The sequence below is a fragment of the Etheostoma cragini genome, chromosome 16 (assembly GCF_013103735.1).
Source record: "Etheostoma cragini isolate CJK2018 chromosome 16, CSU_Ecrag_1.0, whole genome shotgun sequence".
In the NCBI taxonomy this organism is placed as follows: Eukaryota; Metazoa; Chordata; class Actinopteri; order Perciformes; family Percidae; genus Etheostoma; species Etheostoma cragini.
Genome location: NC_048422.1, coordinates 18,458,372 through 18,485,315, shown reverse-complemented (window position 1 = coordinate 18,485,315; position 26,944 = coordinate 18,458,372). Strand labels below are relative to the sequence as shown.

The 26,944-nt window shown below is 39.2% G+C and overlaps 3 protein-coding genes and 1 long non-coding RNA gene across 4 annotated transcripts in view; 2 read left to right on the top strand and 2 right to left on the bottom strand.

Moving 5' to 3' along the window:
• Positions 1-11,730: 11,730 nt before the first annotated feature.
• LOC117959869 (putative UDP-GlcNAc:betaGal beta-1,3-N-acetylglucosaminyltransferase LOC100288842) lies at positions 11,731-13,900 on the bottom strand. The gene is made up of 2 exons (XM_034897258.1): positions 13,520-13,900; positions 11,731-13,422 (listed from the first exon to the last, which is right to left on the bottom strand). The coding sequence occupies exons 1-2, from the start codon at positions 13,523-13,525 to the stop codon at positions 12,349-12,351; spliced, it is 1,080 nt and encodes a 359-aa protein (XP_034753149.1). The 5' UTR covers positions 13,526-13,900; the 3' UTR covers positions 11,731-12,348.
• Positions 13,901-14,617: 717 nt separating this feature from the next.
• On the top strand, positions 14,618-18,488 carry psmd5 (proteasome 26S subunit, non-ATPase 5). Its single transcript, XM_034897246.1, has 10 exons — positions 14,618-14,879; positions 15,777-15,921; positions 16,007-16,120; positions 16,202-16,330; positions 16,516-16,625; positions 16,752-16,894; positions 17,020-17,211; positions 17,290-17,399; positions 17,493-17,633; positions 17,811-18,488. The coding sequence occupies exons 1-10, from the start codon at positions 14,680-14,682 to the stop codon at positions 18,066-18,068; spliced, it is 1,542 nt and encodes a 513-aa protein (XP_034753137.1). The 5' UTR covers positions 14,618-14,679; the 3' UTR covers positions 18,069-18,488.
• A 208-nt stretch (positions 18,489-18,696) lies between these two features.
• On the bottom strand, positions 18,697-26,923 carry LOC117959891. Its single transcript, XR_004660022.1, has 3 exons — positions 26,913-26,923; positions 25,167-25,169; positions 18,697-18,779 (listed from the first exon to the last, which is right to left on the bottom strand). It is a non-coding gene; the product is annotated as an uncharacterized LOC117959891 (long non-coding RNA).
• Positions 23,233-26,944, top strand: part of kcnt1 (potassium channel, subfamily T, member 1) — a 29,050-nt gene continuing 25,338 nt past the window's right edge. Inside the window, exon 1 of the mRNA XM_034897210.1 lies at positions 23,233-23,813. Within this exon, the coding sequence (XP_034753101.1) occupies positions 23,647-23,813 (167 nt within the window). The 5' untranslated portion in view covers positions 23,233-23,646. The remainder of the gene's footprint in view (positions 23,814-26,944) is intronic.

The following is a 26,944-nucleotide window of genomic DNA, read 5'->3' as shown; positions in this document are numbered from 1 at the left end:
AAATTTGATTTCACTCCTTCCTTCTCCCAGAGGCAGGCAGGATGCAAGCTCAACTGAATTCCTAGTGGGGCGGCATGTTTTTTCTCTCTTTTTTCAGGGCCTATTTTGAATGGCGCCTTTCTACAAAACTCATTAATATCATAGTACAGTCACACCTGTATTCGCTAGCTGAACTTCCTGCAGAAATCCAAACAGGTCAGAAAGAGACAGATGGACTTTTGAGAATTCCCCGTGTTTGCCTCCAACTAGAACAGCATTCCTGTGTAGAGCCAGGGCTCTGCCTTATGAAGGGCACTCACTATGGCATCACTGAGACTCGTTTCACAGAAAACATCCATCAAAAGGCTTCATTTAACTGGAGATGAAAGATGAGCTTTTTAACTCCTTCCTCTACCCTAAGCCTGGCCTGTTGACTTTCTCATCTGTTCACGTTCCGACACACAAACATCGAAAGCACCTTCTGTGTACAAGGCTCCTTCCTTCACGTGATTAGCGATAGTCTGCATAAAGTCCTCATATTTTCAACATGATGGAAAAACCATGGCCCCTGCCACAGAATCCAATGCCTGCACTGTTCTGCACGGGGTTCCCAGACAGTCGATATTTCTTCATGCTTGTATGTGTGCAGTATCATAGTAAGTTTTCATGTCAAACCTTCCTAGATGAGAAAGTGAAGACACACAAAACAATACATACGTGTGAATATTTTTTTACTGCTGTTGTAATTCAGACCAACTTGAACTATTTTAACGTGTCCATATTATGTGGCAGTATTGTTCTCAACTTCTACATCGATAAAACCCATTAAACCCATTCACTTCACAAATTAAGTCGGGAAACAATAGACTGGCCTCCTTCTTAATCCTAAAAACGCGTATATATTTTAGTTAAACTCAAATGAATATGGTTGACTGTAATGCAATAGCTTATTGATCTTGGCTTTACCTTTTTGCATGTCATGGTGTCTTGAGCAAGACACTGAACCCTGATTATTTCCAATGATTAGACCACTGCTTTGCATAATAGAATGCTGTGGGTTTGTAAATATGTCAACAAGAGGCAAATTGTAAAGCTCTTTTGATAAAAATGCCATATAATTGCAGCACACTTATGTTTATCTGTTAAACCACATAAAGTAGACAACAGTTACAAAGTCAAAATTGTTTACTCAATATATGTGAAGTCAAGATAATAATGCATATGCTCTCATGTTCTGTCACAATGCATCTCTTACACCTGTAGAGGGGGATTTGGGAAATTGGATAACAACCTACTATACCTATAGTTTCATGTGTATGTATGGTCATTTCATGGCTCACCATAATATTGTTTATGATAATTTGGGTGCAAACAAAGTGTCAATCAGATGTGTATGTATGAGTTTAGGTTAATCCAGAGTTGTCAGTCTTGTGCTAGAGTTACATTCCCCATTTAAAACTCATTTACCTTCCACATTTGTCACATCAATTTACAGTTTGAAAAATCATTTTATGTTAATACTGCGTTTTGTCATGTTATTCAGGTAGCTTTTGCAGTGCTGGAAACAACCACACTTTCAAGTACTTGTGTAAATCTGTAAATTGTTGCAGGTAGTTGCCATATGGGAATATTTTGGCACAGTAGGATCATAGCCTTCAGTCTCAGTTGGTCAGAAACAGCACAAACAACAACAGAACGTCACAGGGTTGAAACGTGTGACATTAAATTAAGGCTCTTTTACGAAAACAAGTACATACAGTGTCCAACATATACATAAAATCTACAACTTTGTACTTAAAAGGGTGGAGCCGTCCTGCCATTAAAAGACTGCATTCAGTCTGCCACAGGGTAAGAAGGAATGCATGTGGGTGCGTCTGGTGTGTCCGAACTGTATGTACAACATAAACTGTAAATATGCATCAAAGGAAGTGGCACCCCTGAAGCTAAATATTGCACCCCTTGCTAGAGACGACACAACACTGCTCACACTCACACACAGCCGGTGCTGAACTAGTAGGCTATAACTCAACTTTTCTGTAAGTATTTCTAAAGCTGCAGTCATTTCCTTTCTATAGAAATATTTAGAGGAAGGGAACAGGAAATGCATTTAAAGTAATCTTCAGCTTTTACATATTTTTAAGAGGAACTTTGGTATTTTACAACTTGAACCCTATGTTACCATGTTGCATTGTCTACAGTTAGTGACTAATGGGGACAACCATTTTTGAAATTGGTCCAGTATTAAGCAAAAGCCCTGCAGCCTTCAGCCACGAAACAGGCTACAATATAATCCTGTGGGGCCATTATGAACCGTCAGTTTACGACCACTCAAAGTGCTGTTTTTTCACAGACACACTTTGATTGTGGAATAAAATGTTTTTGATGTTTACAAAGACACCACAACTGATAAAAAACCTTCTATCAATCTATCTATCTATCTATCTATCTATCTATCATTCAGGATCTTTGTTCTAACCCCTGGGCCACCGGGACGCCTAATTCATGCTTTGTGCTTATGTTCAGCCTGTTTCTGACACAAAGAAATGCATCTAATTACTCACATTTCAACAATTAACCCTTCAAATGTTGGATGTACCATCTTCACTACAGCAATCAAGCTATTTTTATTCAGAATTAGTGTACTCCAGCAGCACCAAAGGTGAGATATTGTGACTTTTACCTCTAGAATGGGTCCAAAAGCCTTTCCCATAATACACCTCAATCGCATCTTTCATTAGAACCCCTCCCTGACTGGTAAATGCCGACATCTTTTAAACATTGTGCTCCCCAGTTTGTAATACTTTGTTTTGCAAGTTTAAAGCCTCCAAGCCCACGCCATGACAACCCCAATGACATAAGGGTTGATGATGTTGTCCTGAAGATTCATTTTAGACTTTACGAAAGCTTGTTTTCACCGACTGGCGTATACTCCTCCAGATATCTTCATGTGTAAAATTGGTGTGCCGCTTTAAGAAATGAACTTTTCTGCCAGCAGTGGCCATTTTGTTATGGATGAGAGCCAAATGAGATGAGTGAAGACCCTTTGACCAGACAATAGAGATGCACGTCCGGCATTCCTAGCATAGCAGCTAACCAGTGAGGAAAGGGCTGGGCAACAACATCACACCATGTCCTAAAACATCTCTGGAGCCACTGGAAACAGACTCTGCTTATAGTGTTTGGTCTGTACATCAATCTTTTGGTCTCTGGTGTGCGGATGCAGACATGCAAAAGACTTTGAGAAAGACAGCAGTGAAAGCGAGAAAGCATCTTGGAGGATGTAAAAGAAGAACAAAAGAGAGGCAAAATAAGAGGGTTAGAAAGATACAATAATCCCAAAACCAGGCACTTGATCAGACAGACAGAATCATTTGGTACAGGAATAGAGCTCACACAGCTTTGCACACCAAAACAGAGCTATAATCATTACAGGATAAATGCTTCTCTTTCTCAATTGGAGACAATGGACTGCACAGACATGTTTTTCTGAAGCTTTTAGCATCAACTGAAAGCTCCTTCAAATAAAAATGAAGCTGGAAAAGAATTTCAGTAAAAGAAAATTACAAACACAAAATAAAGTTCTGTCAGGAAGACCAATAAAAAGTATTACAATGCACGGATGAAAGACACCAGTAAAACCCGCTGACCAGCAGAAGCTGCAAATCTCAGTGCTATGAAACCTCTGCCTGCAGTCTCAACAGTGAAAAGCAGCTTACTGCAGTGTGTCTCACGTCTGGCTGGTTGAAAGTCCTCCATGAAACAAACCTCTATTCAGCTCAGATTAAGATCACATTCTGAGGGAGGACAATGAGACCACTGATCTGGGGCCAGCAGGAATAGAGAAGGTTGCTTCACCAACCTTAGTTTGAGATACCCTTTCTTCCAGACAACTGCTGTTGTTAGAAAGCAACCAAAGGCAGTGTTACAGACACTTAAGTTAAATCTTCAATCCACAGTCATTTTTGACAACAATGTTGAAGGGAACCATAAAGCCAATAACACTAATCTAATCAGTTAAATATAAAGATTACATGTAACATTGGAAAATGAGAGTAAAACCTACAGCTTTTCAGCAGGCTGTTTATGTTCTCCAGCACACCTCAGAGAAAATATAAACATCTCTAGAGACCACAGATCATCTGCTTGCTGACTCTTACATTTTTTAATGGAGCAGTTTGAAATTTTTGGGAATACGCTTACTGTTTTTGCTTTCTGGTGGAGAGTACAAACAGAAACAAATCTAGGCTAAAGCCAACAGCCGGTTAGCTTAGCTTAGCATAAAGACTGGTAACAGGGGGAAACAGTTAGCCTGGCTCTGTCCAAAGGTTTAAAATCCACCTACCTTCATTTCTTAAGCCAAAGACTGTTTACAACCGAATGCTCCAACTCAGAGTAGTTTCCTGTATCTGTGTCATGTGGGCTGTGCCAGCGCCACGCCTCTTTAGGAGACTAGCGGCAGGTCCTGAGTGTATGGATTTCAATGGGAGAAGTGAACGTGAACACAGATTATGAGCATTTTTTTTGCCCCATAGTCACCATAGTATATATTGGACCCATTCTTCAAAATCTACATATCTCCAGAACATTTTGACACTAAAATGGCATTTTTCAGACGGACACATCAGGAGAAAATTGTTTGAGACCTGTGTCTGTATCAGGACAGACTAAAGGGGCCCTGCCGCACATTTTTCATTACTTTGTGGTATTGTCTGAAGTTCTACCATGGACTCTGCAAAATTTTCTGTGGAAAGATGCCTTGGTTACCTTGTTTCAAGCCATTCTAGTGTGGTATAAAAAGCCTGCAGGAAGACTCAGCTCGATTTTTGACAGTTCTCATGAATATTCAATGAGCTAAGCTGATTAACTAGTTGCTGATTGGCTATCAGCATCCTTTACCCAGTGCAACTGGGAAAGCTCATGAATAGTAATGAGCTCAGGCAAGATGACAGACTGACAAGCTGTTGTAATTGGCCTGATGTCTCCGCTTATTTTTTTTTCAGTGGCCAGAGCTGTCAGAGGAGGAAGCTGTTCATTTTCACATTCACAACATAACACAAAAACATATGGACCTAACATATTTCAAAAAAATGCAAGTAAACATTTTTTGTGTGGCAGGGCACCTTTAAGCTCACTAAAGTGAGTACATATGCATGTTCTATCTCATTTGATTAAACTATCAAAAACGAATTTTCCGTTATGCTTTGGACTATTGCAGCCTGTGGAGAGTTTTCCTACTTGTCGTTTTTTTTTACAAATTAACCAAATTAAATATAATATATTCATTTTTCCGTGTTTCCAGTCTTGAAGCTAAGCTAAGCTACCCATCTGCTGGCAGTAACTTTAGCTCCTCAACACACATGATAGTAGAATTTGCAACGATTTGGTTTAGCTTTGTTTAGACCCCAAGGCAGATTTAGACACTGATACAATGGATTTGGAGTAGAAATGTCTTGATTTGGCTAAGGCAAACATGGTAGTAGCAAGCAAAGTGTTTGAATGATTGACAGGAGGAATGGCTTTGCAGGTAGAAGGTGATGGCGTCTGGTGTCGGGGAACTGGTGCAGGCTGGTGAGTTTGGTGGCAGGGAATGGCAGGTGATCAGCAGGGGCCGGCTCAGCAAAGGTTCTGGCAGGTAGTGGAGGTGGAAGAGACACAGGTGAGAATATCGTTAGCACAATCACAGCAACAGCTCATTTCAAGTTTCTTTTACTGGAAACCTAGGGCCTGGCGCGTAACCACATGAAGAACAGAACATTCTGGTGGCAGGTGAGTAGAGCGCTGGGGTTCTTATACTGAGCTTGATGGTTGATGGGAGTCAAGTGTGCCAGGTGGTGATTGCTGAGCCCCACATACATACACACACACACACACACACACACACACACACACACACATCTGCCGTGCATTAATGAGCATTGGAAAAACATTTTTCCCAGTGAAAATGTCACAATTTATGTCACTTCCTGTGGGATTTAGAAGTGGGAAACTCAAGCTAGATTTTTCTGACAGAGTTTCCCAGTTGATGACACGTTGTTGACAGCTGACGTTTAATGTAGGCGACTTTGGTTGACTGCAAATGTTTTATTGACAATAAACAGTTTATTGTGGACAAACTCCTCTGCCAAGAAATGTACACAGAGATAACATGTTTCAAATTATTCATGAATAAGCTTACCTATTATAGGCCGCTCCTGTTTATTGTCCTGTTGCTGTGCCGTTTGTATGCTTGTATAAGAAAACAGCAGCAAATCTTTGTTATTGTGGCCTCCATGTTTCCACACACCTGATGCTCTAGGCTACGCCCAACAGTTGGTGGCAGTCATGCAACAAGTTCTTGTGCCAAGCACCAACATAACAGGACAAGAACACGGATAATGTGAACGCTGGCAGTCGGAAAAACAACACAACCACGGGGGCGGTTCCTGATATTCCCAGGTGACCCGGAACGCACTAATAATACACACACAAGAGGAAGAAACACGGGTAAAGAAACATGGATGCAAACAGAAAATACTTTGTAGAGGTCACAGAGCGGGTTGTGACAGGGATCTATTTTCTCAGCTTTCCTCTCCACTGCGTTTTTCTTTTTCCCTACCCTTCCTTCAGGATCATCTTCAACCTACGGAAGAGGATTAGGGCCATTGGTGAAAAATGTATGTGAGTTCTGACTTTTTTTCTCAGAATTCTCAGAAAAAAGTAAGAACTCACATACATTTTTCACCAGTGGCCCTAATCGTCTTCTGTATCAACCAAACCATCGTGCTTACTGGCAAGCAAAATAAAGAGTGGTGTCAGATGGACACTTCCCTTGAGGGATCTTCTATGTGAGACAAAACAATATTACAGAAGTATATGGCTATAAGATGCATTTAGTTCATTTGATCACACAAAAAATCGGTCGGTTTATACTATTGGATCTCCAAACTTCAACCATTACCACAAAAGTTAGGTTAGGTTTGACACAGATGCATTCATAAAGACAGCTACCTTTCTCACTGTTGTGGATTTAGAACACTGAGAAACCATCGGTTCCTGTGGAACTTATGAGGAGGAGGAAGCTGTAATAACATGTGTTGCATGATGAGGTGGTTTTATAGGGAAACCTGGCATTATAATTACTATTACAAGTCAAGCCTCCCAGTAAAACACTGTATATCCGCATGCTTTTTCTCTCTCTTTGACTCTTTCCATCCAGCTTCAATGTTTTGATGAAAACACAGCAGCCATGATGTGACCCTTCTATTCTATGAGAAGTGTTTATTACAGTTACATACACTGCACGGCACGGAAGGAGATGTCACAGTATAACACTGAAGAAAAGTTAAGTATAGAGCCATATCTTAATAAAAATGTGTGCCATACTTTTAAATGGCAATATGTCACACTTCACTTTTAGTGTAGTATATTGACAACTAATAAAAGCTTTTAATTTTAAAGTGTTACTAATGTTTATAAATGTCAATAATGGTAAAGCATGTAATATGTCTGTGACTGGTAAAAGAATGGTAAATTGTAAAAGAAAACAATATAATATTATACAATTGTGACAATTTCATATATATCAATATTTATATAGACCATATCATAAAAATCTAAATGAACAAATCACATGTATTTATTCATTTAGATAATTTGTCATCATATTTAATATTGAGCAGGTTGAAGTAAAGTGTTAAAACTCTAAAAATAAGTCTTACAAAACAACTAGAGATACAAGCTTACATTACAGACCTGAATATGATCTAATTGTTTTTGCAATATTAATGTGTAAACTACCTGAAACTGTTTGTTGTTTTACTGCCAATTGGGCTGTGGGTCATGTGTTAATTCTTTGGATTCGCTGTAATGTTGATATTGTAACTGCCAAGGTAACAACGGGGATCCAAATAAACAACAAATAAGTTCAAAATAATCTATCTACTACTGAGGATTGAATATCTGTTATTTTCTGTTGGACCATTTCTGATTAAACAAACTTTCTTTGTATTTTAATACTTTTGAAAAAAACACAAACACTAAAAGTAGCTGAAAGAGAACAGGGGAGCATTGGCATGTTAGCATATCATGATAATCTGAACATGTGAAATAAAGTAGAGGGGAAGATACCGCAGAACCAGACCAGAACCCATCAAAAAATACAGTACAAGCCTCTAATAACATGTGATCTTATATGTTCTATTACAGACTGAGTCTCCACCCAGCACTGATCCTGACAGCAGCTCCCTTGGTAAATCACTCAGTGCCTCAGTATACTGACAGGCACAGCCCATTGGAGTAACTACAGTAGTAGTACCAGAAGCAAATATCAAAGGATTTCCTCATTTTGAACAAACAGCCCACACATAACATTGGCAGTTCTTGAAAGGAGCCAATCACATGCAAACCTGCCAGAAGTGTAAGAGAAAACGACATTGAGGACACCAGGTCCTTGGGGTATTCTTGGGAAATTTGGGGAGTGTATATCACTTGAAAAGGAGTTTTCGTTCTGCAATTACTGTATTGCATGTGTTTGTTTTGTTTGTTAAGAGACATGGGTAGGCTATTTGAATTTTAACAGCCACTGAATGCTTAACATTGAACAAAAATTACTTTTTGAAAAACGTGTCTAAATGAATTTGTTCTCAATTCACCTCTTTGAAACTAAAATATGACATTTCCTGATTTGCAATTTCAAGAGCCGATCTGAATTTGTGCTATTTAAAAAACATATTCAAATTCAGCTTTTGAAATAAAAAAGTAAAATATTTCAATATTAAGCATTCAATGGCTGTCACAATTCAATTACTCATGTCTCCTAGCCTATTTGTTTCCATACAAATTTACGTTGTGTTACATTTACATTTTTCTAAGAAGAACTTTGGTTTATTACCAAGGGCCTGCTAAACTAATGCCATTCCCTTCAGCCTCAGTTGTACTTTGAGTAATTAGCAAACGTGCTACACTAAGATGTAAACATGGCAAACATCATCCCTGCTTAGCATCAGCATGTTATCGTCATCATTGTTACTGTAACATGTTAGCAAGCTTAGATTAGCATTTAGCTCAAATCAACGCTGTGGTCTTGTACAGATTTCAGTTAATTGTGTTTAAGCAAAAAACTTTTTCCGATGGCTATGAGGATTTCTTGCAGTAATTGGGTTGGTCAGCTGTTTAATTACTTTACATAACCTTAGGATACAAACTTAATGTCTCCTATTCAGACATTCTGAATTGCTGAAAAGCAAGATGGCAGGTTTAGTTTAGTTTAGATTAATAAATGTAAAAAAAAAATTAAGAACAATTAATAGAGATGTTTAATATAGTACTGTGAGAGGTCTTTGGTTGTACAAGTGTTTACCCCCAGACCTGCTACGTAGAGAGTCATACTGAAATATGTCATGTTTAATGTACTTTATTTCATCCAGATGGAATAGTAAAAAAAAAAAAAAAAAAAAATCTGCCAAACAGCCAAAAGCTATAGAATCTATAATTAAAACATAAGAAGTCAAAGCAACTGCACTCAAAGACACAAACGATTGGTTTGGCAAAGTTACCAAAACCACAGAAAAGATGATGGAGTTTACAAAAACGGAAAGGAGAAAAAACCCACAGATGTCGTCAAAAAAAGAGGGTTTATTCATGAGGTTACTGCTTCTATGTAATTGAACGTGGGATGTGGGACCACATGAACACTGAGCTTCTGATTTGAAAGTGAAAACCCATGAGAATCCATAAAGAACACACACTATGTTCTCATCAATGACACATGTGCACAAGCATGCAAAAGTAATATGACAGAATTATTTCTTTCATCAGTTGGGACCCTTACTTTAAATCAGCGCCGTTTCCGTGGCTGTGGAGTCCCACACTTGTTTTGTCAGAGTAAACAGTCTAAATAAAACAGTGTTTCTCTGGTTTGATGAGTCCTTCTCTGCAGAGACGCGTGTCTCTGACTGTAGGTATTCATAAGAGCGCTGCACCACCCACATGCAGTTTACCCACCACTCTACCTCACATCAACAATCTCGGCAGACACTGTTGTGCGTTTGTGTGTGTTTGTGTGTGTGTGAAGTGTTCATGTGGTTTGGGGGGTGCCTTCCCGATCTGCAGACCCTGTTTCCACTTCGCTTGGAAAGTCCTTTTAGACCTCGACTGAGTTTTTGAGCCAGTAGGTTATGTTGATGACTTAGTATAAAGAATACTGTAGTCACAAATGTTTCAGCAACTTTTTCAATTCCACAGTAACAGTTTTGGTTTTGAGTAAAGTATGTTTTTGTGTGGACATAAGGCCACGAGTTAGACCCTGCCATGGACCTTATGGACCACAGTTAGGATGGACTAACAACTCTTTAAAAGGACCAGTTTGACGTTTTTGGATATCCACTTGTCCACTTTCTTGCTGCGAGTTAGACAAGGCAAGACAAGGAGGTACGACTTTCATATCAGAGGGCTAACTAAGCTGGAGCCAGGAGACATTTAGCTTGGCTTAGCATAAAAACTACGAGCAGGGCTGATAGAGTCAGCTGGAACTGACTCTGTCGGATGGTTAAAAATATCCAGCACCTATAAAGATAACAAATTAACAGCTTGTGTATAACATGGTGTTATAAGGGGAAAACTATTCCCTTACTGTAAGTATTAAGATGCTTCCTCAAAGGTTTCTATTCACTAGAACTGAAAGATATTCTCTCCAACCGAGCATCCAGTTAACACTTGTTGCCATTTGGATGCTTCACAGAAACTCGTGGCACAAATGGGATGGTAGAGACCATTCATATGTCAACGGCCTAAAACTAAAGCGGGATGGGGCCAGTTGTTTAAGAACAGGCCGACAGAGCGCCCAGGTAGAGATGTGAGGCCTTGGATCATGTGGTGCTGAGGCCATGAATGAAAGGTGTTGATGCTAACTAATCCCGATTAATCCTGCAGAGTGATCCCAGTTCACACTGATGGTATGCCAGACAAATTGTTGCTATGACTGGTCTCCAGCCAGAGTTATTATAGACATGCTGAGATGTTATTCTTTGAATACCTTGGCCTGATGAGGTGAGACAGGCAGCCAGGGAAAGCTTTGCAGAGACAATGGAACCTGGCCAAGGTGGAGCAGAGAGTTACAGTGTGAACCACTTGCAGGAAAACAGAAGAGAAAGGGTTTGTAGAACACCCAAACATTTTTGTTTGGTCAGTTCGCGGTAGTGGGATAGAGGCCAAACTTTTCTTAAGGGGAATTTAGAGAGCAGCAGCAGTCTGAGTACATTTAAATGACATAAAATGCTGGAAATCTAAAAAGGTGAGACAGACTAATTTCCTGAAGTACCAATGAGCACACCTTTAAGTAAAGCTAGAACAGTAAAAATGTTTAATTTCCATTCTAGAAAAAGGGTGTAACATGTTCATGGTAATACTGAAAATGCTGAAAACCTATGTGTTGATTCTGGTAGAAGTTTCATGTGTACTGATCAATGACTCGTCACTGTAATTTTTATCATTGGTCCATCGTTATTGCATAGGTTAAAATGTGCAAAGTACTTCTGTTATTGTTACTTCTTTAGTAATTTTGCTTCTGTTTACTCAGGGTAAAGCTTCACGAATGACTGAATGACTAATGAATAACTTCATTGTGTGATAGTTTATTGGCAAATGTAACAGATTCATATGGTAAAAACATTTTTTCCTTTTTAATTGAATCATAATTTATTTGCCAGGGGAAAGGTTAAAGTACAGATGTCTTTTAAAAATGACCTAGATGCCAGAGCTTGTTTTGATCATACGTATATTTGTCCTTGTTCTAAAGAGTCTCCACACAGTTGTTCTCAATGATTTTCCCTGATCAGACCGTGTCTCAGCACTTCCAGACTGTGCTTCTTAGACATCTACCTGACTCCCCTCATTGTTACTGCATGCGTAAAAAGGGCAAGACAATACCTTTAGTCCTCTGAGGTCAAAGTAGGAAAAGCACAGACATGACTAATGACATGGAAATAAACATACAAACTGGATTGTATTTAGACAGACAGATCTGATTTAAAATCCAAACAAATAAAGAAAGAAAAAAAATTAAAATCATTCCACTATTGTACATTTAAGAGTAAAATTTGCATTGCACTTCCATTTACATAAATCCAGTCATGTGGAATATATTACAGTGATCCCGGTTGATCCTTTACTCATTTTAGCGATCTTAGCCATTGTGTGAAGAATTTAACATACTGTAGATTTACCTATCAATGCTGACAGGCAAAATGCAAACACTGGCACCCAGGTAAGCTACACAAGGACAAGGTTTTCTTTTACCCCACTATCTGTCAGTATTCATTTCACCTGGTATTAACTAATCACACATACCCTTATAAATTAGCGTGCGATACAGCTTGTCCGTAGAAAGAGTTGCTAGAAGGATAGTTTGTCGAGGTACGTCAGGGCTTTGCAGGTCACCAGGCCATAGTAGGTCTTTAACAGTGAGCATTGTTCATCCTTCTGTCCCAGGTCTGCCCACACTGTATCTAGTCCATGGCTTTCCATTCCTGCTGAGCTGAATTGATAGCGGTAACAGCAGGCGTTGTAGCGGATATGTTTCTCTCCTGAGAACCTGCTACTGTGGGTCGGTGCCACACCAGCCTTCTGAGCACAAAGGCCCACAAAAACATCAGCTGGCACAGGTGCGCGAACTGCTGCAGAGGCAACATACACTTTTCGGACCACATCCTGGGATACAACATAAGCCGTCCCTTCACAGTATTCAGGCAGGTACTTGTCAGGGTAGAGCGCTGGGGGTAGGAAACCTGGACTGTTGGGGTCCCTGTCAGGGGATTCTCTCTGGATCACCCTACCTAAATAAAGGTCCTCAGGGTGCCTGTGCAGCCCGAGTAGGTAGCCTCCGATTGCAGGAAGGTTGATAAACACAGAATCCTTAGTCAGCAGAACAAAGCGTGCCACGGGACAGAAAGCAATCACCCAGCGCAGTGCCAGCACTGTCTTTTCTGTTGGGCCACGGAGGGACGAGTCAGACACAGCATGACCCTGGACCATGTCCCCATGAAGGTCAGACTCTGTCATGAGGGCCTTTTGTGCCACAGAAGTCTCTGTTGATCCTAAGAAGAACAGTACCCTGATTGGGAAGCCTTCAATGAGTGTTTGGTTAGCCCACGTCCTCCTGACTGCATCTCTTTGGGTGATATTGGCTGTCGAGCTGAAGACGAGAGTGAGGAGGAAGAGGTCAGAGTTACTGCAGACATCAGGGTTTGTGATGGGGTAGGCCAGGGACACATTCTCCCTGACGTTGCTCATGTCTAGTTTCCTTGCTTTCTCTCTTACATCAACAACCATGCCATCAGTGTAGACCCCAGGTGTGGGCTGCAGGAGGTACTCCTCGACAAAATCAGCCCCAAACAACAGGGCATGGAAGAGAAGGACATTGAAGAGGAGGAAACACCACTGGTGGGTTCGCAGCTTGCACGGAGAGCACTGGAGCACGAGACAGTAAAAGGAGTATGAATCATCATAAATGTAGCCAATCAAACTTACATTATAATTCACTAGCTGCAAATATTTTACACTGTACCTGCATGACACCTGCCTTCACAGCCTTGCTTTTCCTCTGTGTGTGTTGGCTGTCTGTGACCAGAGGACCTCCAGCTCCAGTTAGTTCAACAATGCTAGCTGACAGACAGGGTTTCCACTTTCATGAAACTCTAGCAGTATGTAACCCTGCACCCCAATCCACAGTCACATGCTTCATCAATAGGAGTGTGTCCCGCATCATGCATACATTAACGATTTAGAGAAGGATGGTTTAATTTTATACCACAAGAACATTTAGGACCCCGCCCAGACATGTTTTAAGTGCATACATATATGTGTTACGTGTGTCTGTTTTAAGGAGAGAGAAAAGAAAATGTCTCCCTATCAGCAGATGAATGTGAAAACACCCAGTCAGTGTCAAAAGCTGCACATTAAAAGGCAACATCAAATATACACATTAAGGCTTCTCCTTCTGAGAGCTTGCAAAGGTTCATAACTCACTGCAGAAAATGTTAAGTAGAAGACACCTCTGTTGGAACCAAAAACAACATTAACATAACATACTTCAGCAACCTTTAATGGACATTCTAGAAATACCTTTTCACATAACAAGCAGAAGTGTTGCCTTTGTGATTAAATACAGTGTTATGTTACACATTATATAATAATACACATCCAGCATGTTTTTATTCTTAGTACAGTAGCCTACAATCCCATAAATGAACAGAACAATATCTGGATTTTGCATTTGCATTACATTTGTACTTTGGATTTGCGTTTCCTCTACAATGGATTTATAATTTTTAGATAATGTGTTGCTTGGTAAAACTGGTCATGCATTAGGTTGAATATAAAAAGCCAAAGTTGTAGAGAATAGCGTTTGATCATACTGTGTGTAGCCTAAAGCAAAAGTTGCCTTCCTGCAGAAGAGGAAAATACAAAAAAAAGCGGAAATAAAATGTATAGAGTGGTTGGTGTCTAGAAATTGTAGTATTACCATAATTTGTATTAGACTGAAGTGGACAGGTTGTAGGAATGTCCGAAAACGAGACTTTCTCAAATTAAATGGAGCCTCCCACATAGTCCAGGAGGTGGCGGCAATGCGCCTGTAGTTACGTTTGAACTGCCTAAATTATGAAGAAGAAGAAGAAGAAAGTAGGCGGATTCGTTCCTTGGTATTGTATTTACCTTTAACTGTCTATGGTATTTACCTTTACATACGGAGTCATGGCGGCTTCCATTGAGAGTTTACTGGAAGAAATCTCCGGTGTGGAAGATCCAATTGAAGAGCTGCAGAGTTTAAAAACTGCTTTATTGTCGTTACCTCTCAGCGCTTTGAGAGACTCAGTGAGCGGACAGCGTTTCCATGTGATATTCTCTCTGTTACACTCAAATGACAGGTTGGTTTAGCACAGTGCATCCAATTCACTGGATTGTTTAGCAAACTGCTGAGTCAGTTCACTCTTAGCATTTAGTATAAGTTCAGTTAACAGTTATTTGAACACTATGTTGATGCAGTTTAGTGTCAGTTTAGTGTCCCAAATGCCTCAATGGCCACGTACAGACGGCCAAGACCCGCTCTACAAAGCAGCTCGATTGGTTGGGGTTAGGCATTTGACCTCGAGTGATAAGGTTAAGATATAGTTACGTTGAGGGGAATTTGGGACAATAAACTGCACGTATATCTAAGTTGATACCGGTAGGTTAAGTTAGATGGCTAGCTTGAAAACAAGGCTGCATTTTACAGGGTGCTATTGTTACCAAGCTAACTGGCTACAATGCTACCAAGAATACACTGATGGACAATGAAGTTTTCCGTTGTAGAACCCTGTCTTGTTGAATTTAAAGTGAAAGTGACATTACTGACTTTCATATTAAGGGTATTTGTGGGGTGTTAGTAACTATCACAGCATAAATCGTTGTCAGTTTTAAACACAGCTCCCCAAATACATTTTTGACAATGTGGACGTCTATATAAAGATGAAAGAGCATTAGCACTTAAACTACATAGGCATTGTTTAATTTGATCATTTATATGTGTGCTGGAGTTAAGAGCCAACCAATAAAACATTGTAATTGTCAACACTGTCCTTATTCTGAGTGTTTTCGTTTTCCACTTTTTTATAAAAATTTTTGCTTATTTGAATATTTACTGGTTTTTCCTCTTGGTCTTTGATGATAGAATTACTGTGGGCTTTAGTGCAATGTGTATATGTCAGTGTAGGTTCTGAGTAATGAATTGAGAGAAGAATTGGGAGAGTTGCCGCCATAACTACTAATGTAAGTTGTGTCCACAGGGAGCAGGTTGAACTGTGTGTGGCCATCCTTGAACGCATCTTAATGGCCCTAAGCCCTGTGACACTGGCCCAGAACTACAGATCGGAGCTGCAGGGCGGTCTGGCTCATCCCAATGACACCGTTAAGATACTGGCCTTGACGCAGGTAGCCTGCTCGCACTACACACACGCACACACACAGTACAATTGCCCTTGTAAACCACTGACCTTGTCAAGTTTCTTTGTTTCAGATTGGTAGAATGGCGGAGCACCCCGACGCTGCCACTGAAATCCTCAACAACAATGGCATTCTCGGAGCAGTGATCCACTCCATCGGAGAAGACAAGTTGGCCGTGGCAAAGCAGGTGACTACTGAAGGACTGAAATATCCTGCATTGACATTTTAATGAATCGGCAGTTGGTGCAGTAATTGTTTTATCTCTTAGGCCATCCAGTGCCTGTCTAAACTGAGTCACTCCAAGCCTGGCTTAGACAAATTGTTCCAGAGCGACCTGCTGAAAGTTATAAAGGATGTGATGGCTATAAGTGACACTGTCAGATACAGAATGTATGAGGTACGTTCAACTGTGTGTTCGCTGTGGCTGATGATGCAAAAGTGGCAACTTTTTAATGTGACGTGGTTGTTTTTAACAAATTAAAGTACATTTATTTTAACTGAATCAGTGGGAATCTTAATACACACACACACAAACAGCTCTTATCTTCATTCCCTAATAAAAACTTTTCTTTTTGCTTGCAGCTGGTGGTGGAAATCTCGTCTGTATCGCCCATTTCTTTCGGTTACTGTGCCAACAGTAGCTTAATTTCTCAGCTGCTTGGAGAACTGACTGGGGAGGATGTGTTGATCAGGTAATAAGAGAGAGCTGCCAATTTGGAATTGCGATTTTGATTGCATCCACAACCCTTCTTTTTTTAATGAGTGTCTTTGCTCCTCTATCATTCTGTAAATTTGTATCTGTTGTCTTTTTTCTCCAGGGCCACAGCCATTGAGATGGTGACCACTCTAGCCCACAGTCAGCATGGCCGGCAGTATTTGGCCCAGCAGGGTATAATGGACAAGATCTCCAACATGATCAGAAGAGCAGAGACTGACCCTTTCTCCTCCCTTTACCTTCCCGGTAAATCTCTTTAGAAAACTGCTCAAAGAAATTGCAGAAATTATGATTATTTGGCGTATTCCTCTTATTTAAAACAGTGATTCTGCATTATTCAGTGCATTACAATGCGATCATTACGCCTATAGGTTTGGTGAAGTTCTTTGGAAACCTGGCCATAATGGACAGCCCTCAGCAGGTTTGTGAAACCTATCCGGCCTTCCAGAACAAGGTGTTTGAGATGGTTTTGGACCCGGACCCTGCAATGATTGGTGTGGCTCTGGACACTTTGGGACTACTTGGAGCTACTGTGGAGGGGAAGCAGGTCCTTCAGAAAACAGGTTAGCTTGTTATTTTTGCGAGTTCTTGTAATTACAGCGGACGTTTTGGGGTCAGTGTGACGGATTGTTTGTCTTCAGGAGAAAAATTCAAGGCTGTGCTGTTAAGAATGAGCCAGCTTGCTAGTTCTGGAGCTACAGAGCTTAGAGTGCGCAGCTTGGACGCCATATCGGATCTTCTTACTCTACAGGTATGTGTGCACATATTTAAAGGCACTTTTTATGTTGTTAAAGGCCAATTACAGAAGAAACTAATTTTATAAATCTATAATGCTTCATTGCAGCCAGAGCAGCAGACAGAAGACCTCTTGTCCCTGACAGAGTCCTGGTTCCACCTTTTGTCTAACCAACCAATGGACATGATCCGCAACATCAGCACTCAGCCGTTCCCAGAGCTGCATTGTGCGGCTCTGCGGATATTCAGTGTGAGTGTGAATAACTACCATCATTTCCTCCCTGTGTTACTGACCTGTTGATAACTTGTAAAAGAACAATAGAGAATGAAAAATTGTATTTTGTATGATTACACAACAGCATAATGCCGTCAACATTTCTCCAGTAGTAGTTCTGTTCATCAGTTGATATCTGTGTGTGTTTTTCAGGCCATTGCCACTCAGCTGTGGGGTCAGAAGTTAATGATCAGCACACCCAGTTTCATGGAGTTTGTTTTGGATCGTTCAGCGGGTCAGACAAAGGAGGCCAAAGATGCTAAATTTGAACTTGTGGGGTCACTTGTGGGTTCATCAACAGCAGCAGAGATACTGGGCAGCCAGCACTACATCCGTCTGAAGACTTATCTCAGAGAGGGACCCTACTATGTTACAGCTGTGACCTCAGTCAGCACTGAAGGAGCAGACTGATTCAAACCACAGATACATTTTGTTTATTAGTTTCTCATTTCTGAAGTAATGGGTAAGAGCCTGAATAATCTCACCGTGGGTTAACATATACTGCCATAATAAACTCATTCTCTGATAAATACATAAAGGGTTCTAACAGATTAGAGTATGGTGCTCAGTTGACAAAAACTTAGTTTTTCAACAAAAACAAAAAAAAAGACAAAATGCAAAATGTCCCACAGTATACATCTCAACTGCATCAAAAATCAAACTGGTAAAGGATGGTTTAACTACTTTGAGAAATGAATGCATCCTAATTACACAAATTATAGCAAAAGTATCCCGTTCATAGCTGGAATCCTCTTATTGCAACTTGCATAAAAAGTTCTTTGTTGTCCACAAAGGGGAATACATTTTGCTCAGCGTAATACAATACTAACCTGCTGGCAATAAATAAATAAAAATTAGACCCCACAGTACAACACATGATACTAAAACACAATATAATCTTCCACAATGAATGTGTGCTGAAAGCTACTCAACTGGTGTGACACTGGTGTGCATCAATAGATCTCCACATAATAGGAAGTCTGCACGGTCTACATAGGTTAACAGGTTTAGTTACTGAGTCTTTACCAAAAACAAGCAATAATTAAAGTTTTATAAGATGTAAAAATGTACCATCCAGGCACTCATACAAATTCACATCAACTATACACTACCTTTCAAATCCTTTGTGTCAAAATATTTTTTTAACTGTGGAAATGATTTTTTTGTATTAAAGAGGAAGCAGTGTGACATCAGATATTTTTTATATTTGACACTACGGTGACACACACAGAAATTTCAAACACACCTTGAATGTTTTTTAAAACTGCATTACCTTTTTGGCACCAAATAAAATCAATTTTATGTTTATGATTCAAGAGATTAATGGCGCAAATCTATTTTTTTTTTTTTTTTTTTTGAATGCCACTTAAATAGTTTCACATGTCTGACACAATCTTATATCTTGTGACAATATTGGAAAAAACATTCATCAGCATAATTCAGGAACCATTAAATGATCAGGGTGTATTTTGAGTGGTTTCACACTACCAAACCATAGAGGATGAATACACGTTTAGTATGTTTATCTTCAGTAGGTACATTTCATAAAGGCAAGTCATCTGAGATTACATGATCAAATTTATAGTTCTTAGTAGCTTTACAATTTGCAGAATTTAATGCAAAATGTGAGGTGATTTGTTTGATTTTTTCATGGAATAAACTGTATAAAGTTAGTAATACCAAGATTTGGTAGGTAGGTAGCCATCTTTGGGTTTGAGTGAATTGAGAGATTGAAAGATTTGAGTGGTTTTCTTTCTCATCTCCACTAGAGGGCAGCCGTTCAGTCTGCCTCGCTCAGACTATGATGTCAGGCAAAAGCTCAAAAAACTGTTTCAGGTTATTTTATATTACACATTATAGATTCTTAGTGGGAGAAGTCAGATCCTTTAAATATAAGTAGTAATACCACCCTGAGAATACATTACAAAGAAATGTATAATTTATAAACCCTAAGTAAAAGGTAAATGCCAGCACTAAAGTGCCTCACGGGGCTCAGTTAAAACCCTGAATGTGCTCGTTTTAAATCACAGTGTAGCACTTACCTGGTAGAGCATGTGTCCATATACAGAGTCTCAGTCTTCAAACCAGCGGCCGTGGGTTTGGTTCCAAGCTGTGGTCCTTTGCTGCATGTCATTTCCTCTCTTCTCTTTCATGTCCAAGCAGTCCTGTCAAAATAAATACCGCCCAAAAAATCTCAATAACAAACAGGGCTTCAGCAAAGTATTGTCCATTTTGTATGTTGTCGCCTAATGCTAATGATTTAAATTTTAAATCATTAATCAATTTTAAATTTTGCTTCATCAAAAGACCCCATAATTAAAAACACACATTGACACAAGCATTAGGCCCTTTACTCTTTATTACTTACTTGTTCAAGCTTTGTCAGTGATTACCAAATGTCTTCTTGGGCATGCTTTGCACTTCTGGATTTAGAGATTTTCTGCAGACTCTCCAAGCTCTGGCCACTCCAGGACAGTCTTGCGTTGTCCTGTCTGTGTGCTCAAGTCATTGTCCTGTTGGAAGGTGAACCTTCAGCCCAGTAGGAAGGTCCTGAGCACTCTGGACCAGGTTTTCATCAAGGAAACCTCTATACTTTGCTCCATTCAGCTTTTCCTCAAGTCTGACCAGGCCCCCAGTCCCTGCTGCTGAAAACACCCCCCAAACTGTTTAATCTCACTTTCCGACCAGAGAATCTTGTTTCTCACAGCCTAAGAGTCCTTTTTGCAAACTTCAAGCAAGCAGGCTTTATCGTAGGGCTGCACAATCTAAGGGAAAATATCTAATTGCGATTATTTTGACTGATGTTGCAATTGCGACATGATTCACCATATTGGAGGGCATGATTATTAACATTGAAAGATTTTTTGTGAGGATCTGTACTATGATTATTAATATTGAAAGATATTTTGTGAGGATCTGTACTATGATTATTAACACTGAAAGATTTTTTGTGAGGATCTGTACTAAACAAAGATTGTTTTCTTTAGTCTGTAGGATAAGATTTTTAGGCCAGGACATAAGTTGTCAATAACAAATATCGCACCCGCCTGCAATTTAGATATTCTACTAGTCCATATTGCAATTTCAAATACAACTGTGATTTAATTGTGCAACCCTACTTTCATGTGTCTTCTACTGAGAAGAGGCTTTTGTCTGGCCACTGGTTGTCCTTGTGGAAGTTTCTCCCATCTTTACACAGATCTCAGCTCATCCAGAGTGACTCTTCTCCACCAATTACTCAGTCTGTGCAGGCAGCCAGCTCTAGGAAAAGTGGTTCAAAACTTCTCCCATTTAAGAATTCTGCTGTTAGGAACCTTCACACCAGCAGACTTTCAACCTCATTGCTTAGTTTTTGCTCTGATACACATCATCAGCTGTGAGACCTTATATAGACAGCTGTGTGCTTTTCCACAACATGTCCAATCAGTTTAATTTACCACAGGTGGCTTCCAAACAAGGTGTAGAAACATCTCAAAGATAATTAAGGTCATCACAAAGGGTCTAAATACTTTCTTTTTCTTTTTAATACAATTCTCAATTAATACAATTCTGTTTTTGCTTTGTTAGTATGGGCATGTAGATGCTTTAAATAATTTAGCATAAGGCTGCAATAAAAACTTTGAAAAAAGTGATGGGATCTGAATACTTTCTGAATGCACTGCATTTCAACAATTTTTACTATGAATTCCCACAGGTAATCCTATATACGTTGCAATCACTTAAGAATCTTTTTTGGTTTAGTAATAAAATAATATACAGTTAAACGTATTTCCACCTTTTTAGCCACAACATTAAAGTAAGTGATGTACATTTTTAATCCAGTAATACAATAAAATACATTATTAGTGAAGAGAGCCATTCTGCATAATATGTATGTTTGCTTTTGGCTAGACACTATAATCATAAGTTGATACTTAGACTTGACTTAAATTTTGAATGCAGAGATGAGAATATTTCCACTGCATCATTTTCTTTCTCCTTTTTTATTACCACATTTCCAAAAGTTTTGCATTATGATTATTGTAAGTTACATATAAGTGTTTCATATAATTATTGCATAAATGTAACATATTATACATATATATAATTGAACATATTTAACATTGTTCCTTTAATCTGCTGACAAACCCTAACACCCTGATGGGATAAACTCACAGATGTCACTTTTCTTCAGCAGTTTTTTACAGCGAATGACGCAATCCCAAACATCCATCATGAACTTAAAAGCCTCCAACAACCTTACACCACCATCACCTTGGTGAATCATAACCCTCCTCCCCCACGTCTCCTTTATACTTGCTACCGTTTGCGTCATTAAAAAACTAAAAAAACATCCAGTCAGTCAATCTTTCCTCTTGACATCTCATGTTAATTTCTTCTTTTGGCACTTTTGGGAGCGTAGTGGAAGTCATTTTGCTTCTTCTCCTTGTTGGACCTTATATGACTGTTCAGCGTTAGTGGCCCTCTCTTGAAAGATACAATTACAACACAGACACAACCCTACAACCCTAACCCACCTCATGTTGCAAAAACATTTTAAAACCCAGTTTGTCAGAAGTTAAGAAGTTAAGAACTGTCATGAGATTCTTCTTCATGCAGATGTACTAAACTGTCTGTGCTGCAATCATACTTTTTGGTATTGCATGTAAATTTGCAACGTAAGCATTGCCTCTTATGCCAAGGGCGGCCCGTTAATCCTGATGCTGCTGCTGGTCTCTGGACCTTCCCCTACTGTCTGTTAGAGAGCATGAGAATCCTTCTGGGTTTCCTCTGTGTGGAAGGTGAACAATCTGAGCCCAGCACACTGACAGCAAGCTCTAGCTTCATAAGGACATGTGGGATTTTCACAATTTACTGAAATGATGAATCATCTCATCATCTTCCAGCCATTGTGTTTGTCATCATTCTTCTGTCTGTCATAATACCGAATAACTGTGACTAGTTTGTTTAACAATAGTTCAAGAATCCTAAATGTTTGGTTGTCTCAAGCTAATATGTTGCACTTACTTTTAAAAATGCTACTTTATTGTTCTACTTCACTGCATTTCAGAGAGAAACATGTACATTCTACACATTGCTACATTTACTTAAAGTAAAGTTAGTTTACTATAAGTACATTTTGTTGTCAATACATTGATGATTTTTAGGAACATTTTGAACGCAGGACTTTAACTTGTGATAGAAAATTTCTTATTATTATTGTTTTTTTTTTCCCCTTTAAAAAGGATGTAAAAACTTTGCTGCCACTCCAATAGTGTTGATGTAGTATGTTTAACAAGGTGTGGGCCTACATAATAAAACAACAACACAATGTAGCCTAACAGAGTAGTAGTGTGATAAATAATAGCCTACCTTTTCAAACTGTTAATGCTATTTTTTCCTTTTAAGTGTTGTGTGGTAGCCTACTGTTTGTGCTTATATTGTATATTGTTGCTTTTTCCATATTAGGCTGATTAGTTTTTGTCAAAATATAGGCTAATGGTTCCCGTTTAAACTTTAAATTTTCAATTCCGAGAACAGAAGGGACCCGAGCACTCCAACAGATGGTGCTAAACTCTCTCTCTCTCTCTCTCTCTCTCTCATCAAGAGTTGGGTGATCATTCAACAGTTACTGTCATTAGGTGTACTGCTACCTCAGGAAGGAAAGCTGTCATCACCGTTGTGTTCACTGCTGCAGACCTGTCCTCTGCATCTCCCACTATATTTCCCCCTCGCACTTTGGCAGCCTGATTTTTTTTTTTTTTTTTTTTTAACTAATTATTTCATCTGCATCTCTCAGTTTGAGTCTTTAACGAGTTTATTGGCCAGTTGTCATTTTGCTCGCAGCCTCTTTCTGCGTTGACAAAAAAAACCTCTTCCATACCTCCCAGATGCACCTGGATAGGTGAGGTGTGCATCCAACACACAGGGAGATATCACCCGTTTTTTTTTTTACAAGAGCGCGCGTTTCTCTCCGTGTGACCACCCTTTTTTGGCAGATCACCCTCCGATGCAATTAACCCAGGAAGAAGACTTTGTCAAGGGGGACTCAACGCCGACCACAGCAGCTCTCCAGTCCGACGGCAGCGCCGGATCACCGGTCAAGATGTGCAGTGAATGTTACGTGAATCAGACATTTGTGCACGATGATGGGACCGCGAACAATCACAAGCAACGGTAAGAGAGACACGCAACAAGACAGGAGCAAGTAAAGAGGCAGACTTTATCTTTATCTCTTTATCATATTTGGAGACATGTAATTAAAAACTTAGTGTTTTTGATTATTGCCCACTTCTCACATTTGTTGAATAAAAACTGAAAAGTGCCAAATATCTTTATTTATCTTTATGTCACATTTGAATATTTTGGTATTCAGTTAGTTGTTCAGTGTGTAAACTACTGCTAATTTGAGTTTGTACCAGTGTTTTTACAGAGCTCCATTAGTACTCTGTGTACTCCTGTCACCACTGTTCTCAGTGCTCAGCTGTTCATTGCCTTTGCTCTTTGTCTCAGCTTTCGGTACTACATCCTGAATATTATTTAAAACAATAATAATAATAATAATAATAATAATAATAATAATAATTATAATTATAATAATAAATTGGCATTGCTAGAACTAGTAATTAACACATTAAATAATGTTTTAATGTGTTGGGCTCTGCATCTATGTGTTTTTTTTGGAACATTGTGTTACTTTTCAACAAAGAAAAAGTGTTGAAATGTGTTGAAAATGAACAGTGGTAGTCCCAAAGAAGACAAAGGAATGTGTTGTCAAACGACAACAAGCTCAAAGCTTAAAACGCAACATGTGTTGTTCTTTGTTCTGTACACTCAGATGCCATAAATGCCCCGTGTGTTTTATGAGACTGGTGCCATATAGCCATTGGGTTTTGTTTGGTTTAGTTGGATGGATAGATTTCACCACAAGGGAAAATATAGCCTTCAGCTTTTATGAAATTTGTTTGAAAAGCTTAAGGACTAACACTGATGGAGAGAAGAGGTGGAGAGGTGGAGAGATGGAGGAAACAGAGGTTTAGGGCTTTTCTGTTTGGAAGAGACTGGAAAACAGCACCTGTCTTCAACCAAGAAGAATGAACACCAGTCCACTTACACTTCATTTGAATAACAAAATGCATCTGTTACATATCCCTGTGATGAATAACCAAGGAGCTAAGGCGGTGCAAAATCTTCCAGCAGCTGAAGTTTGTAATATCTCAAATACCCATTCATGCAATGGTATTAAAAGAGTGTAAAATATTAAAGGTCGCATGGCATGAAAATTTCACTTCATGAGGTTTTTTAACGTTAATGTGATTCCCCCAGCCTGCATATGATCCCCCAGTGGCTAGAAATGGTGATAGGTGTAAACAAAGCCAATCTGGAATCTTGCTCTTTATGAGGTCATAAGGTTACATCCCCTTTCTCATGAGAGAGAAACATCATGGCTTTTAAGTGAGCAAAGTGGCAGTTGGTCAAAGCCACACACCCAGCCTCCACCTTGCCCCCTCTCTCCTCTTCAAAAGCTACAGACTCAGAAATGGCACATCCTAAGGAATTGTCATTGTGGGAATGGCTCTAGTGGCTGTAATTCTGCACTAATGCTGCATTTTGGGAAAGAAACTTCAGATATGGTATTAGGGGACCACTATGGTTCATATAAAAGCATCATGCAAAGAGCACCAAGTCATGGGACCTTTAATGAATGAATGAATTAACAAAACTCTGGGCTTTCTAATTCATCTCATGCCTCCAAGCAACCGGCGTTAGTTCACCTTCACAACATATGTAACATCCCACGACTGTTCTTCTCTTTGCATGCAACTCAAGCTCTCAGGCTGTGATTGAATAAGAACTAGAAGAAGTGACTCAACATCTGCAGTCATCAAATGGTGCTCTTCTGTCCTTCACTTGTTATGATCTGATATTCAGATGAATCTACGTCCAGGATTTAAAATCCTACTTCACTCAAACAGAATTGTTATCAGCTAAGTGTACTTAAAGTATTAACAACAAAAGTACTCGATCTGCAAAAGAAATGTCCCCTGGGAGCAATACATGATTACATATTACCTCATTAGACAAGCAGCATTTTACTGTGGTAACTGGTTGAGCTGGAGCTTGTTTTACCTACTTTATATACAGTTAGATAATTTAGTCAAGTGCCTCCTCCAAAATGCCTACAAGGTAAATCTGAGGTTTTTTCAGATGATAAATGAGGCAAAAATGTCTGCTTCACACTTTAGTATTAATGCTTTGGATAAAATATATAACTATTTATAATAATAATTATCTTAAGGGTTTTTATGCGAGATGATTTTAGCTCTATCTACACACTGTTTTTCTGTAAGGGGTCACAAGTCAAAAATGTTTGAACCACTGGTTTAATCTTCAACAGTGCATTGTATTCTATAATTTTATATGTTTTAAATCTGAAGATGAGCTATAGCTGCTGGATATATTCAATTAAGTAAAATGTATTATATTCCCCTCAAAGGAAGTGGAGAATAGAGTGTGTTTGAATAGTCTCAGATAGGCCTTGCTCAGCTGACCTCGGCCAAACAACAGCTGTCTCCAGGGAATTTAGAACATAAATAACTTACTGGGAAGTTGGGGAATAATAATTATATCATGCAAGGCCTGGCCATATTGGCCTGGTAAAATAATCTTTTCATGCAAGACTGCATGCAGGGCTGTGTAAGTGTAAGTAATGTAAGTACTTTTAAAGATGTTTGTTGGACACTATGAAACTAAGTTGAAATGTTACCCAAGACTTCATCTCAAGAGTAAACCACAAATCTGCTAATCTTCTCTCGAGTCTTGTTATGCTACAACAAGTAAAGGTTTCATGAAATGGAAGTTGTACCTCAAACTTAAACTTGAGTAAATGTAATTAGTTATTTTTCAACAGGCACACCAAAATAATAGTTAAGTCTAAATCTTTTATATCTGTCGTTATTTCTACTTTTGTTTCCATGTCAAAGAAAATACTGTATCAGTCTATAAAACAAATGTAATGCTTCTTTTAATAATGTTAATAGCATGAAAGTTGTGGACAGGAAGAGACAGAGTTAAGACTCTGTTCATAACATTCACTAGAATGCATGTATGCATACAGCCACAGTAACTGGATTGCATAACACAATGTATAATATGAGCTGTAACAGCAAACAGACAGGTAAAGAGACTGGGTTGAAATACTTTCTATCAATTTGTGATGGTATATTTTTTCTTTCCAAATTCCCTATACTTTTCTGCATTCTTGTATTAGTCCACCACCTGCACTTCCTTTCCTTCCTGCTGTGTTC